At 34.9% G+C, this 16805-nt stretch overlaps 1 protein-coding gene across 1 annotated transcript in view; it reads left to right on the forward strand.

Annotated features, from left to right (window-relative positions):
• Positions 1-16805, forward strand: part of rad50 (RAD50 homolog, double strand break repair protein) — a 142422-nt gene that overhangs the window by 9132 nt on the left and 116485 nt on the right. Inside the window, exons 5-6 of the mRNA XM_039774597.1 lie at positions 2764-2949; positions 4411-4615. Coding sequence (XP_039630531.1) covers positions 2764-2949; positions 4411-4615 — 391 coding nt within the window. The remainder of the gene's footprint in view (positions 1-2763; positions 2950-4410; positions 4616-16805) is intronic.

Here is a 16805-nt window from a genome sequence, read left to right on the forward strand (position 1 = left end):
TTTGGTTAAATCGTTTAATTCAAATTAATCTTTCAAATTTGAATATTGTGATTTTTTTCTTTTTTCTTTCTTTCTTTTTAACAAACTGGTACAGTTAAACAGTTGAGCAAACACTTTCGCTTGATCACCTGGTCACATGTGTACAATCAAAACATTAACGCAAAAGAGTATGACAAACAGTGCCAAAACTTTGTTGTCTGGAATTTTTTTGGATGTGGTACAGTAACTTTTTGTAAGTAGCTTATCTGTTGTGGGGTACAGCCCGGACACAGACAGGTAGACATGCTGGTTTCACCTCACACACATTTATTTATAAGTATTATTTACAAGTTAGTGCACGAACCCAGTGCCTCGGCACCAATCACCCCTTTAAGTTCTAGCTGCACAACAATGCCTTTTCAGTCTTCAGACCGCCTCACCTCCACTTCTCTCCTCCGAGCTCCGTTCTCTTCCACCCGACTCTCGCCCCCGAATGGAGGGAGGCGGCCCCTTTTATGCACCCCCGGATGGGCTCCAGGTGCTTTCTGAGGAGCCTCCGCTGACACACCCCCGTGTGGCGGAAGCACCAGCTGTGTAGCCGGAAGCCCTCCGGGTGTCCCTGCTCCTCTTCCCCCCCAGCACTTCCTGGTGTGGCGGAAGTGCTGAGGTCCAGGGCTCCCAAGGCATTGGGGCGCCCCCTGGCGGTGACCACGGGTCCCTACAGGGTTGGGCTTCCAAGCCCTCTACCCGTGGCCCCCAATATAACCAGGGCGATCGCCCCCTTGTGGTCTGGAGGAGACACAATCCCTCCTCCGGTCCTCCTGGGCGTCCCGGCTGGGTACCACCCCCATCCGCGTGCCACACTGTTCATTACAGATCAACAGGTGGGGGCAATTTTCAACAGTGATACGTAATTGACAGCTAGGCGCACATGCTTACCTATTTGAGAGAAGATGCTACGATAAAATATAAAGCTCACATATTTGAGGATGGCAGGACCGGAATAATTATATCTATCTTCATTTGCTAATTATTGAATTATTTTTTAAAATATTCATATGGGTGATTTCTCTACACCACTGATCACTCCATGAGGCAATCAGCATCTGAAATTGCATGAAACACAACTGATTTGCAAGCTGTTTAGCTAAATATTCTTTTGGAAATCTCCAAAAGGGCCGACTTGTCGCTTGTGAGAAATAAAACAGGTTTAGTACTGCTGACACTCATTTCCCAAGTAAAACAAAATAGCAGCAGGCTTTTTGTGTTCAATGTTTAATGAATCTGATCATTGTTTGCTTCAAGAAAAAGCCATTTATGAAACAACATATACAACACTTTGAGAGTAGCACCAGCACTCACACAAGCTACCTTGGCTAAACAATTTAAAATGAGCTCCTTAATTCCATACGTGAGAAGGTCGCTGTGCATATACGCCTGACATCAAGTCATGGAGCCCATATATAGCCCATATATATATATATCCATTTTTTGGGATTACGCACCTGATGTTAGCCATGATGAGTAAATGATGCTAATTATAAGAATTGTCATACTGGAGGCAGTACCTAGGGTTAAAGAACACTTTAAGGGTTTCTTTCCAGCAACAGAGACAACAGGCAAAATTGTCTTCTCTTGTCCCATATACACTTGAAGTTCTAAATATTGCTTTTGATGACTGTAAGTGGCACCAACATGAAGGGAAAGCACAAAGATGTTCAAGCGAAACTGCAGCAAAAATCACCGAGATTTCTTTGACCCATATGCTGCCCACACCCTAAAATTTGTGGTAGTATATGCATATACCAGAAACTCAAGAGATCTAATTGTCTTCTTTGGTATAGGAAGGGAGAAGTTGTTAAAAAAAAAAAGAAGGACATTAGAAAATAGAATGGCCACAGCAAAGTTTTAAAGTAATAGTCAAGTCATTTTGTAACCACTTTAGTCCTGAACAGGTTGCTTGGAGTGCTGCAGCCTATTGCAGCCAACACAGGCCACAAAGCAGGATCAAACCCTGGAGAAGGAAGCCAGTCAGTCGCTTGCAGTGTAATAATGCAAGTGACATATGTTGAATTACTACTTACTCTGTTGTGTTTTAAGAAGTAAAATTGTTCCAATTGGGAATTTTTTCCCTTTCCCCTACTAATTCTGATGCTGTTATGTATAAATATAGGTTGTAATGTGCACACCACTTCTTCATAAATCATATGAGAGGGAGATATAACTTGTTTTAAGAGTGGTTTTGACCAGAAGCCACTCAACAGTAATTTCTTGAGCATAGTCATTATTAAATCCCTTCAATTCAGATAGACTTTTGCATCAGGTGGTTTACTCAACAAGTGCACATCAGACATTTTTGTTTTATTTGTGGCTTAGTAGTTTGCAGCTGCCCTGTGCTCTGTACATGTGATAATAAACTTAAAATTGATTAACATTGCAAAATCATTCACCTTCATTATACAAGTTGTTCTTACAACGTTGTACATCTGTAGTGCAGGTCAAACTGGTTTTATCATCTATGTGTATTCTTCACACTCTCTGTTAGTAAAATTGTAGTTAAGATTTATTTTACTGTGTATTTGGTTACATTTTTTATTCTGAATGCTAGTATACCTTTTAACCACGTAGTACACAATGTCAGTTAAATATTGTATCCATGTATTTTATGTTTGTCATTCTGCATACTATGTTGTATCTGTTTACAGTTTTAGTCTACATTTAGACATTGTTATTTTACATCATGATAATTCAGTGTGTTTTGCTCTGTTTGTTTCCCATTTTTAGGCATGGAGAAAAGGTTAGCCTCAGTTCGAAATGCGCTGAAATTGATAGGGAAATGATAAGTGCCTTGGGTGTCTCCAAAGCTGTTTTGAGCAATGTTATTTTCTGCCATCAAGAAGACTCTAACTGGCCCCTTAGCGAAGGGAGAGCCTTGAAACAGAAGTTTGATGAAATTTTTTCTGCAACAAGGTAAATGTATCAACAAAAATCTGTAAAACATTTTTATTCCATTCTATGTATATGTGTAAAATGCTTGAAACATGTATTTCACTTTAAAAATCACAGCTGTAAGCAAAGTGTGTTTCTTGTTTGTTTTCAGTTGATTCAGAAATTATTCAGATCCCTTCACAACTCCAGACTTTATTGTATTGTAGATTTTATTTTAAATGGATAAATATGCCATTTTTGTCCAAACCATCTACACTCAACTTTCAGTTGTATGCACTTTTGAAATTCCAATGAGACTAAGAAACATTTTGTGGGTTAATAACTTACAGGAGCAGAAACTCTGAAGAAGGTTATCCTCTCAAGTTCATTGTTCAAAGCATCAGAGCCTATCTATACAGCACTGGATGCAAGGCAGAAATCAACCCTGGAAAATACATTTCAATATGAATGTGTTTCTTCACTAAATACCTGTTAAATTCCATGATGCTGTCAGGTTTTATGATTTTTAAAAAATATTATTGCATTTCATGTACACTCTATATGATTTTGATAAGGGTTATCAGAAATTATGACATAAATATATTTGCTTCTGTGTTCTTTAGTTTTATTCACTTATTCGTAGATGATTTGTCATCTTTTTATGATCAGTCTGGAACAGCAGTTTATAGAGCTTTGGAAGCTGGCAAGAGATTTTCCAGTTGCAGGAATATAGATATACTGTATATAGAGGATATACAGCCATTATTAGTTATGAAAGCAATGTGAAAAATTATAAACACATTGGGAAAATGCAGAGTTTGTTAAACCCATTGCAATTTTGCCGTTTTGGTCCAGAATGGGGATTGAGGATGGTATTGTTTCTTATTTTGAATAATCACTTTGTATGTATTAAGACTCAAGCTATGATACTGTATATAAACTTTCTATCACCCTTTTATACCATCAACCTTTTATAGCCTTACTGTTTTTGCAAAATATCCAATGAATTATTCAAGTTTTAATTTTAAAATGGTTAAAGGACATATCAACATTTTAAACAGAAAAGATAAGTAATTTGGTAAAGTATTCTTTCATTACATTGGTTCTTATCTTTGATAAGGTATATTGTTTTAGTTCATTGCAGGCTTAATTTGTTACTTTTACACTGTAGATAAGAAGGTATCATTCCTGATTACAATCTGTAAAGAAATGTGTCCTGTGTTTATTTGAATTTTGCTCTGAAGAGTTTGATGCTGTATCATATATGTCCATGTTTACTGCTTTGAGTTATTATTGATCTGTGAGAACATTTTAATTGTTGAGTTTATGTAATGCTTTATCTCTTGTAATACCCCTGCTGGCACATTGGATCTCCTTCTTGCAATTATAGAAGCTAACTCCAATTGAAATGTATCTTTTTTAGGGTTATTTAAGTATTTTTATTCTGCACAGGCTCTGTCAAAGTAATTTACAACTTTGTACTATTTTGTGTATTTTATTTAGATATATAAAAGCCTTGGAGACATTGAGACAAGTGAGACTGAAACAACTTACCCAAGTTAAAGAATGCCAGCTAGAGCTAAAATACCTAAAACAAAATAAAGAAAAATCACAAGAAATTAAGGACTTATTGCTTGCCAAGGAGTCCCAGCTAGCAGCATCTAGAGCAAATGTGAAATCCATAGAAGCCCAAACAGAGCCATTAGAGGTAAAAATGGAAGTCTTTGCATTTTTAATATTTAACATTTTCAGGTAAAGATGAGGTTGGTGTGGTAATAAAAAGTATGTTACAGCAAATAGATCATAATTTTTATTTTGTTAGTGGTATATATTTGCTTTTTGAGTAAGATTTTTTTTCTAGCCATAGAATCTTATTTCTGTAATATGCATGCAAACTAATGTTTGATATCTAATTCACTGTTGATTTTATTGTATTTCATTATGATAAATTGACAACAGAGACTCAGTAAAACTGATTTTTTTTTTCCAATTTCAACTAAACATATCCAGAACAATTGCAAATGGCTACTCTCAAAGCTGAAAATGTGGCAGAAAATGTTTATTAGTGCCACTGGTTGACCGAGTCCTATTTACAATGTAAAGCAATTTAGCATTAACCGTGCTAAAAAGACATTCAGATAGCAACGTTAACAACTTTTTGCCCTGTTAAAAAGTGAGCTAGTATTTAACAGATTGAAAAAAAAGAAACATTGTTATTCAGTGATTTTTAACAATACTAATAGAACATTTGTTAACTTGTTCATTTCTGTTTATAGTTTTTTTACTAGGTACAAGTTAGGGACCAATCTCATGTGGGGCATCAGTTCATTGTAGGGTCCACTCATATAAACACCCATGCTCTCACAGAGCCGGTTAAGAATCATCCATTAGCCAAATGTGCATGTCTTTGAGATGTGGGAGTAAAGCTGAATTACCATGGAAAAACACTTTGGCATACATAGGAAGAATGTACAGACTCCACACAGACAGCAACTTAGCTGTAGGATTCTATCCCATACCACTGGTTTTATTAGGTAGCAGCACTATTCATTGTGCCACTATGTGCTATGTTTTTAAAATTCATTTTATTTTTCAGTGTAGATTTAACTTTTTCTTTTTTTTTAATTTGCAGATAACGCATTACATCCCTCTTGCAGTGTATTTTCTGTGCTGTTCATACTTATTGTAATTTGCTACTGAAAATCACATCCAGAATTGCACTGATTAAGTAGTATGTAAGAGGAGAAGACATGTCAGTCCTTTTGACACAATCGCACAGCCAAGCAGAAATAACAGAAATCTATATTTAAAGTATTGGTTTAGTTTTAATCTAGTTTTTTTGCTAAAGATATTTTAAAACCGTGTGATATGATGGCACAAAGGCTAATCCATTTCAAGCTCCGGTCTTCAGTAAAAAGATGTAAAGTCAGTGTCCCTGATTAGGAACTCGCTAGCCACTGGTTCACAAAGTGTGCATTGAGAGATGCTGCCAGTTTCTTCCACGCTGTATTCCATCCGAGTGTCGTGAAGGTATCTTCGTGGGTGTTCCCTTTATTTGATATGACATGTCTCATATATGTATCATATAGAGCTTGTGCTCTGCTGTGATGAGACACTTTGGTGACTGTTAGATTAATTCAGTTGTTAGGAAAAGCTGGCCGCATAATGAATAACCGCTCTTTTGTATTATCTATATAATTGGGCAGTGACCTGCAGTGAGATAGTTATGCCTGTATGATTCTAGTAACATGTACCTCTCTTTATTATTTCTTTCCGTATAGGGATTTCAGGGCCTTTTTATACACCTAAATTAGTAAAATAAATAAAATTTTACTAATTTAGGTTTTTATTATTAAATAAAATTTTAAGATAAATTGATCTCTGGCCCACAGATCAGTCAAACCCTCTGTTTTGAATCCTAAAATTCTTGTCATGTCTGAAAGTATATACGGTAGTTAATTATTTTGAAAGTTAGATCAATGTTTGATTTACTTTATCAAGGAGAGGGATATGGTATTTTTCTTTATTAAATGTTTCAGTAACCGTGAATTCCCTTCAAAAATCACACTGACAACAAAATGTGTTAGTAGAGTGCATAAGATATGTTTTAGTAAGTAGCATTTTATAATATCATTTAAAAAACATCCTTGTATGGATAAGAAATAAAAAAAAAAAATACTTATTTTTCTTAGCCTATTTAATTTTACTTTTTCAAGTCTGGCTTTTTGATCAAATATATGTGGAAATCTGTATGTGCAAAATTAAACAATTATTTATTTAAAGGCAAAATCGTAGAAATGAACTACTTGAAAGAGTAGCTGGTAACTTTATCTACTCTGCAGATAGAATAAGTTGTGACATTGTGACATTAAAAATTGACTCCTCTAACACATTTTCACCCCAGTCTGAAATCCCTCTTGTGTTAACATTAAAGGAGGATCACCCCCCAGTTTCAAAAGTAAGTTTCAAACCTAGTACATAGTAGAATATTAGCCACTATAGCCATATTTATAGTTCAGTTGAAACCTGCGTATGTTTCCTTGCTTTAAGCAAGATGCTGAACAACTTAAAAATGAGAAAACAAACTGCTAAGGAAACTATTATAAAGGCACAAAGTGTAGATGGTCCATCAGATATAAACCTATAACTTTAGTAGTCTTCTAGAGCTGCTGTATTTCTTGTACATGTTCATGCTGTCCCGATTGTGGGAATAAATTGCTGGAGATTTAAGGATAACCTTTGTGTGAAAGGGACTTTTGAATAAACAGTAGCGTGAAAGCACGCTAAATTTAATTACACATTTGTAAATAGTAGCTGGACTGGCTGTAGTGAACCCAGGTTTTACTTGGACTATAAGTCTTACATTTAGTTAACTTTCATTGCTTTGTACCCAACCAGAAGAGGATCCACTGATCTGATGGAAAGGCCATGCATCACAGCTATCTCACCTTACCAAGGTTGCTAGGAAGCTTTTGTACATTCTGAGAACCATTGTACTGTCAGAGAGACTGGTCAGTACTAGTGGGAACTTTGTCTTCCTTCACAGGTCACAGTCGAAAAAAAAAATATATTTTTACATTTCAGTTTACAATAAAGAAAACTGAACACATATAGGAGAAGGCCATATTGGCCAGAAGCAGTGTATTTCTTTATAAAGAGATTTAAATTATTGCTTCTTGTTTGATTTGTTTAGATTTGTGAACTTTTAATGGTAGCAATTGCATATTTGAGTGGTTTATTTAGTTGTTTTGATATTTTTAAAATTCTGCATTTTGTATGTTTGCTTGTCGTTATTGAAAACTGCACATACTGTAAATGCTGTTCATATGTTATTTGTGCTTTATGTATATATTTATGAGTTACTTAGGAACACTTTGAAATCACTTTAATTTTTTTTTTGTCTGGCACCTCCTGACTCACCTAGAAAACCCCCACATGGGCTATACTGTTCAGCTTTTGGTGTTCATTCCTATTTTTGCCCCTCTATACTGGAAAATCCCTCATTTTTAGGCAATATTTGGACTATATTTTGTCTAGGAAATTACAACATTATGATAAGGAGTAAACAAATAGGTATTTTTCAGCAAAAATGATCTGAAAGACCAAAAGGTGTTCGCCCCCTAATGGAATACGAGGGGTTAATGTTACTCCTTTTCTAAAAACTTAGAAAAACTGGGGTTGGTAATATAGGAAGTTGAGTGCCATTTTATGATGTTTTGAGGTTGCTCATCACGTGGATACTTGTGGTCCTAGCCCTGTAACAGTCACTCACAGAAGGTTAAAAGTGGTGAATTTGTTTTTCTTTTCTTTTTTTCATGAACAAAATAACATTGCCCACACTCAAGTCAGACTTACTGTATACAACAAATGACTTTATAGTCAAACCAGAAAAAAAAGACATCAGAACGTTAAAAAAAAAAAGAAAGCAGGAACAAAAAGAGACAAAACCTAACAAAACAGAATTCTCCCCCCGACCAAGAAAAATTATGTTTTAGACTATTCCCAGGTCTGTAATTACAAATATGATGTTATTTTTGATTTTGAATACGTTACTAAGGATCTAGCCCTTTATGTACTAGTATCAGAGGGTGAAAACTGACAGGTTTCTATTATAAATGAGAATATTTACACTTAAAACAGTGGTAGCGCTGCTGCCTCGCAGTTAGGAGACCTGGGTTCGCTTCCCGGGTCCTCCCTGCGTGGAGTTTGCATGTTTTCCCCGTGTCTGCGTGGGTTTCCTCCGGGCGCTCCGGTTTCCTCCCACGGTCCAAAGACATGCGGGCTAGGTGGATTGGCGATTCTAAATTGGCCCTGGTGTGTGCTTGGTGTGTAGGTGTGTTTGTGTGTGTCCTGCGTTGGGTTGGCACCCTGCCCGGGATTGGTTCCTGCCTTGTCCCGTGTGTTGACTGGGATTGGCTCCAGCAGACCCCCATGACCCTGTGTTCAGATTATGTGGGTTGGAAAATGGATGGTTGGATGGATTTTAATATTTTAAATATTTGATGTAACTATTCTTGTTTGTTATGTACTTCTACCTCATGTAGTAAATGACAACAGTTTATGTTCTATTTCAATGTGGTAGAATGATATCAGTGTGAATTAGTGTTTATTTTATTTTTAAATTACCACATTTTAACAATACCATGACAATGCTGAAAACAATGATCATTTTGATCACTGTAATTGTGAAATTTCGATATTTTCCCCATCCCTACTGGGGGTGAAGCTTGGCTGCTTTACTGTGTGCCTGAGTCCAAACGACAATAACTGTGTTTACATGCACGCACATAACCAGGTTAAGAGAGAATCCTGGTTTGTTAAAAATCTGTGTTTAAAAGCAACATTAATTTTCTTGAGTTCTGTTTTGGCAACATTCTTTGACGTCATTAACTGCACAAAAAAGAGTTAAATCATTTTGTCAGCTACTGGGAATCCGAGAACAAGCTTGTGATATTTTTTTGTGTTTTATAAATATGTAACATTCATCCCCCTTTTTACTTTCTTATATACATTATATAAAGAAAATATAGGAATCATGAAAAAATTCAACCTCGAGATTTTGATGAATCTTGATGTTTTAGACCTTCCTGAAAATACCGTATTTTAAATTATGCGTGTGTGTTTAACCCCAATAACTTGAAAACGCTTTGACCCAGGTCAGTGAGATTTTGTACATCTGCTTTATATCAAAAATAAGGAATCCTATCAACTTTTGGGCCACTTCCGGCAGCACATTTAATATTTTTTCAAGTAAACTATGGCTATAAATAAAGATATATGATTAAAATTTTGTGTGGATATTAGAAATGACAAAAAATAAGCAGAAATGAAATTTGAGAAAAATCGTGGAACTTTTTTAAATCTTCAAGTAAACTATGGTTATAGTTACAGATAGATGATTCAGGTTTTGTATAGTTAATTTATAATGATAAAAGGCAAACAGATATGAAATTTGAGAAAAAAATTAATCAGCTGGAAGTAGAATTTTATTTAAACATCCATCCAAATTTTTTATATTATGGAAATATAAATGTGTACACACTATTAAAAACTATGTTTAAAATAACACATATCTTTCAATAACTATTATTAATTGTACAGTATTTTAATTTATATATCATCAGTTTAACAATAACATGTAAACATTGAGCATGCCATGTAAAAATAAAGATATATTGGGAACAATACGCTGCTATGTTCCCGTCGTGTTCCTGGCAAAACATTTAATTTTATGATATATATTTTTTTTATTTCCACCATCATTGTCATAATTAAATATAGGTGAATGCAATTTTACTTATTGCAATTTATTGCAACAAATATTATATAATAGTAACTTTTTCTATGTTTTTAGGTGAATGTAACTCTTTTTACTTTACACATAATCTAGATAATACATGTGTAATCATGGAAAAATTCAACCATCGTTTTTGACCTCCCTAAGTGCGAAAATATCATTTTAATATAAAGTTTGATTGTGTGAAGATAACTGATTATATATTGAAATTATCAGTTAGTTATGATGAGAAACAAAAAGATATTATATTTGAGAAATATTGTGCAACAAGAAGTGGTTCTGATGACCTTTTCCTCTATCTCATTTTACAAGAAAGTTGGGAAAGTCCCAATTTTTAAAAATCCAACCTGAATCCCTGATGGCTTGTGGTGTGAATACTGGCCACTATGCAGCCCAGTTGCACTCTTTCAACATATCAAAAGCAAATAGCTGGATGGAAACTAATCTGGCACTTTATTGATATCTTTGTCACTGTACTGCATGCAACACTTTTATGCTTGACTGTGCAATTGAGCCCTGCAAACGACACAGTATTTGTGCTTCTTGCATTACACTCAGTGCTGCTGGAAGAACGGGCATTTTAACCTTCTAAAATGTTTTAACAAGTGTGCTAGTATTCAAAGGAATTAGTTTGAAATGTAAAGCTTGTGTGCATTTACTGGTATTTTGTCTACACTAGGGCAGACACAAAATTTTTTAGACACCCCTAATATATATGTCCTTGTTTATATAGAGTGAAAGAATGTGCAGATAGCAAGATGAACATTTGTTACAGTGTCAGGTTGCACCATGTATTCTCAGGAAACCGTTGGTCTCTCAAGAAAACTACCTGCAGCGACTCTTTTGCAAGTTACTCAAATTTGAGTTTTAAGCAGGACAGAATCTCGCTTTTGTTTTGCATTTTTTAGTGGTGTGCCCTACTTTTTAGTGGATGATCAGACTGGGTCAGAGCAAAGGCAGAACTAGTTGTCCACTCATTCCAGATTCAGGAGTTTGTTGCTTGGAAAAGAACAGATATATAAGTTGCTCTTCTGGATTCTACATCTTCTCTTTTTTGTATCTCCTTAAATTATTTCCCCATAATTGAAAACCTGACAATTTGTGTGTGTGCATTCATATACAAAGATACACTTTTTCTGTGACAACAGGCGGACCTACAGAGATGCTATTTTTTCATACCCATGTAGAAAGATTTGATTAAATGTACGTATTTGGTTATTGAGAATATATTTTCTTTTGCTATCTGTATTTATTAAATAAAAGGTTATACAAATATCTATTGTTAAAAGATTACAGTAAACAAGCTCCATTTTAATCAGTTCTTGTCTCATTAAGTGATAACAATTTTACTGTTTTATAGACTTGAATCATATTAGCTGTTTGATTCCTGTCAAAAGGTTTTTTTTATGTGCAACTGCAGCATTACTACTGAAAAAGAGGCATGTTTCATTTAACACTTTGGAAGACATTTTATTTGTTGTCACAATTTACTCAAATTTTCAAACTGAGTAATGAGCAACTGAAAATATTTGTTTCACCTTTTTTTCCTTTCAGCTACTTTCTGTTGTAAAATTATTACATGACACTGAAAATTGATCAAAGGTTTCCTTCCAGCTAAGATGTATGTGTTTTACTACAAAACTAGTCTTGGTCTTATATTGACACTGTAAAGTTGTAATGCATTTAAACCTTTTTAGCAGGTGATTTTACAATATACTAATGGAATGACCATCATAATTACATTAGTGAGTATTATAAAAATGTGCTTTGGTGTTACAAGTTACATGTTGAAGTCTGCACCCTAGAAAATATAGATATTGAGCATGGGTTGATATTCTGTTTCAATGTTTAGATTATGTACAATGTGGTTTATTTGATTATGGATCTCTTGTTAAACTTCACGGATAACAATAAGCAAGATGATTTTTATTACCTTTCTTTTTCATCACATAGGTAATGGTATTAGTCTGGGCATTAGTTATATTGCAGTTCATTATTCTTGACTTTTTATAAAAATCTATATAACCTTACCAGAATTGAGGCACACTTTATAACACCTTGACAGTCTTTTCTTAGTCTTCACACAATCTACAATCACCAGACAAATCAACTGTCGTTATAATGTTTACTTCAGGTATTTTCTTTGAAAGTGCTGATACAAAGACACCTTTTAAGAAATTTGAGTTTCTTACTAAGTACATGCATTGCGATACTAAATGGCAAGGTCCATAATTTCCACTGTAGTTGTATCTGTTATGTAACATGTCATATTTTGGTTATTTCAGTAATGTTACCATTAGGGATGCTCTGATCAGGTTTTTTAAGGCTGAGACATATTTTTATTTATTTATTTATTCTTTCTTTTTCTTTATCTCTTTAATTTTTTTTACACTAATGTCCTACATAAACACTGCTTAAATTTAAATATACATCCACTTACACGTTTTAATCATTTTAAATAATTAATTGCACTACAGCTTTTTTGCTGTTAAAATATACATTTACTGTATTTATACAGGTGTGTTTTTTTTCTTCGGTGTATATATGGTATAATTGTAAAATCTGGATTACCATTTTAATTTTGTAGTACTTGTTTCCTAGCAAAACATATGCTGTATGACACACAGCAACAAATAATTAACACAGCAGAAATATTTAAAAAAAAAAACTTTTGTTTACTAAGCAGCAAGTTAAATTTTGTTCTTATTGTTTCTTTTTCCAATTAAAAGTATAAGCTGCTGCATTTGAAACAAACATGCTGTCCAAACTCAAACGGTGTCCGTCTTAAGTTAAAGGAGATAAATTAAAAGTCTGAATTCCTTAAAGTAGTTTTTTTGCCATTTGTCTAGTTGCACGAGACGACTTCTCCAATTACTTTTTTTTTCAGTTTATTACTCCACTTCCTTTAATGTAAAGGCTAATATACCAATTGCCTCTCATTCACTGATAAAACAACCATCCACTCGCTGCTTGGTTCCTCCTAGATATGATGTTAATCAGCATCCAGTCCATGCAAGTAGGTCCTCCAGCTTACAGGGAAAAGTCAGGGGTTGACGGCAGGATTGGCACTCCAGCTACTGTATAAAATCCTCACATTGTTCCAGTGTGGTGCTGCACTCGGGTCCCAATCCAGTTGGTTTGTTGTGTGGTGGATGCAGAAACGTGCCGTCAGCGCATGCTCCCAACCTTAGAAAGCAGGAGCTGAAAATACTGAGTTTTGTGACCGGCCTTTTTATCAATCAATCAATTATCCTTAGTTAGTGTATTTTTATAAAACAGCATGTAATTAATAGATGCATTATAGGTAGGACTTAATCTAAAGTGTTACGTTTCTATCAGTCTCGCGTTATTTTGTTGCAGGTAAAATACAAGTGAGATCTGCTCATGAGGGTAAAGGTCATTGCTCTGTGATATATGATACTATTTCTGAAAACATAATTGTGTGGAAATGCTGATAGTTGTATTTTAGATTTTTTTTAATTGTTTAATTAGTGGATCATCAGATTTTAACAGTAACCATAAAATTAATGATTAATAAATTATGTTACAATATTGAAAAAAAAAATAAGACAGGGGTAACTTATGGACAGACTGCCAGTGCATTGTTGACCTCATTTACTTACATATCTGTAGTTGCATTCCTTTGTTAATTTACAGTTGCAAATTTAACTTCCTAGTGTGTGTCTGGAAATGTGAGGAAACTGGCAGACACTCGAATGCACAAGCTTCACCCATCCAGTGGCTAGGCTGGAACATTGACCTGGGGTTCTAAATATGCCATACAATTATGTGGAAAACTATAGCTTGCTAAATGTTTGCATATTGCATGTACATTTTTAAAAGTCAATTTAGAAAAAGATGTCACTAGAGCAGAGGTCACCAACCTTTTTGAAACTGAGAGCTACTTCAAGGGTACTGAGTAATACGAAGGGCTACTTGTTTGATACAAACTTCATGAATAACATAAAGTTGAAAGGATCACATTTAATAATATTATTAATACAGTAATCCCTCCTCGATCGCGGGGGTTGTGTTCCAGAACCCCCCGCAATAGGTGAAAATCCGCGAAGTAGAAACCATGTTTGTATGGTTATTTTTTATATATTTTAAGCCCTTAGAAACTCTCCCACACTGTTTATAAATATTCTCCGCACAGTTATGCAGTAAACCCTCATTTATCACAGTTAATCCACTCCAGACAGATAAATGAATTTCCACGAAGTAGGATTCTTTATTTATATATCTAATATTTTTGCAGTTAGAGCATAGAAAACCTGTTTACGACCTTCTAAATACGTTTTTTTAACATTATTAGAGCCCTCTAGACATGAAATAATACCCTTTAGTCAAAAGTTTACACTGTGCCCCATGACAAGACAGAGATGACAGTTCTTTCTCACAATTAAAAGAATGCAAACATATCTTCCTCTTCAAAAGAGTATGCGTCAGGAGCAGAGAATGTCAGAGAGAGAGAGAAAAGTGAACAATCAAAAATCAATAGGGTTGTTGGGCTTTTAAGTATGCGTAGCACCGCGATAAAGCGGCCACAATGAAGGGATCAATGTGAAGGTAGTCTTTCAGCATTTTTTAAAGGAACGTCCGTATCTTCTAAGCAAATAGCCTCTGTGCAAACAGCCCCTCTGCTCACACCCCCTCTGTCAGGAGCAGAGAATGTCAGAGACAGTGAGAGACACAGAGAAAAGCAAACAATCAAAAATCAATACGGGCTGTTAGAGCTTTTAAGTGTGCAAAGCACCACACCGGAAGCATATCGTATATCATTGAGGAGTTTTATTTAATACATAATACGTGCTCTAAATGGGTAGCTTCTCAGCCATCCTCCAATAGCGTCCCTTGTATGAAATTAACTGGGCAAAAAAAAATAAGGAAGCATGTACCATAAATTAAAAGACCCATTGTCTGCAGAAATCCGCGAACCAGCAAAAAATTTGTGATATATACTATTTACATATGCTTAGATTTAAAATCCGTGATGGAGTGAAGCCGCGAAAGTCGAAGCGCGATATAGCGAGGGATCACTGTATACTGGAAATTTTCCTTAGCTTTACTGCCATGTTTTTCTTTATTTTTAGGTTGTAAAAACTGTGTCTAGCTCCCCATAGTAACTACACCCGTTTGCTTGTCTCAGTGAAGAGTGAGATGGAGGTTTGTCTTGCGCACGATATTGGACTTTGACCGCAGACTACCACCCTATCTATATCAATGCAAGTGTTATTGATTAAAAAAAAAGCAACACAATGAAATACAATTTTTAGACAGAGCTCCATGGTGTCTAGTGCTATTTTTAGAACATGCCCTGTGGGCAACTCATGTGGTCCCTGCAGGCACCGTGTTGGCAACCTTTGCACTAGAGATTAAGCAAAATGTATTTTTTGATTTCTAGTTATTAGTTAGAGTCCTGCTGAGATGTTGTTTGAGATATTTTCAACAGTGGCTTCAACTCGTTGATACTCTTCCATGAAGCTACCACTGGTGAAGCATCCAGGCAACAGTAATTGTATGCATAGTCTCTCTGATCTGAGCGACAGTAGCTTGTAACTCCTTCCGAGCTGTCATAGTTCCCTTAATGACCTTCATCATTAGTGTCCTGCATGCATTGTCACTCAGTTTTTGAGGACAACCTGCCATAGGTAGATTTAGAGCTGTGTTATATTCTTAATGATTGACTTAACTGTACTAAAAGGGATATTCAATGATCTGTAAATTTTCATGTTCTATTGGCAGACTGCTACTTTTGAATAACCTTCTTTGTCTTTGCCTTCATTTCCCAGATTTTTCCAGGAAACTGACTCATTTGAAACACCTTGACTGCAATTAACTAGTTAATTAACTAACTTTCATCATTGCACTAGTGATTATTTAAGTGTGTCTTAGTGTTTTTTTTTCACTGTGACATTTAAGTCTTTTTATGATGATCATTGTGTCAAAAAAACTTAATGAAATCCACTGCAATTCATTGTTGTAAAACAATTAAAAAGTCTGAAAGGTTGTGAAATCATTTTATAGGCACTGTATAATGTATTTATTAAGTATCAGTTACAAATATACATGAGTTTCTATGCATTTATACCTACTATGACTCAAACTCTAGGTGCTATATAGCTGTACGTTGTAACTGATAAACAAAACTATGGGTATTTATGGTCACAGGGTTTCTCTTTCTGATGGATATGCTAAAGTGCTTGGCCCCATAGTACCTGGACAATCCCTAGAAGTAGCTGGAGAGAGAATTGCTGGGGATGGTGAAACCCAGCCAAGATTGTTATCATTGGATTTACAATGAGATTGGTGTTACAGCCTTTTCTCTATGAGGTTGTTGTAGAGCATTACTGAACTTTATTTTTTTACAATATTTTATCTATTATCCTTGAAGATTATTCTAGCTATATCCTATTCTAAAAAATCGGTTTAAATTGCAATTCAAAGTAAAACATTATATATGAAGTAAGGTGCTTTAATAGTTAATTGCAGGTTGATACTTTCATAAAACCCATCCACCAAACTTGACCAGAAAAATAATTAAGAAGTTGGTCTTTTTATTTTTGGTAAAAGGGTAGTCATTTTATAATAAAAGTCAATT

Source organism: Polypterus senegalus, chromosome 13 (assembly GCF_016835505.1).
Source record: "Polypterus senegalus isolate Bchr_013 chromosome 13, ASM1683550v1, whole genome shotgun sequence".
Classification (NCBI taxonomy): Eukaryota; Metazoa; Chordata; class Cladistia; order Polypteriformes; family Polypteridae; genus Polypterus; species Polypterus senegalus.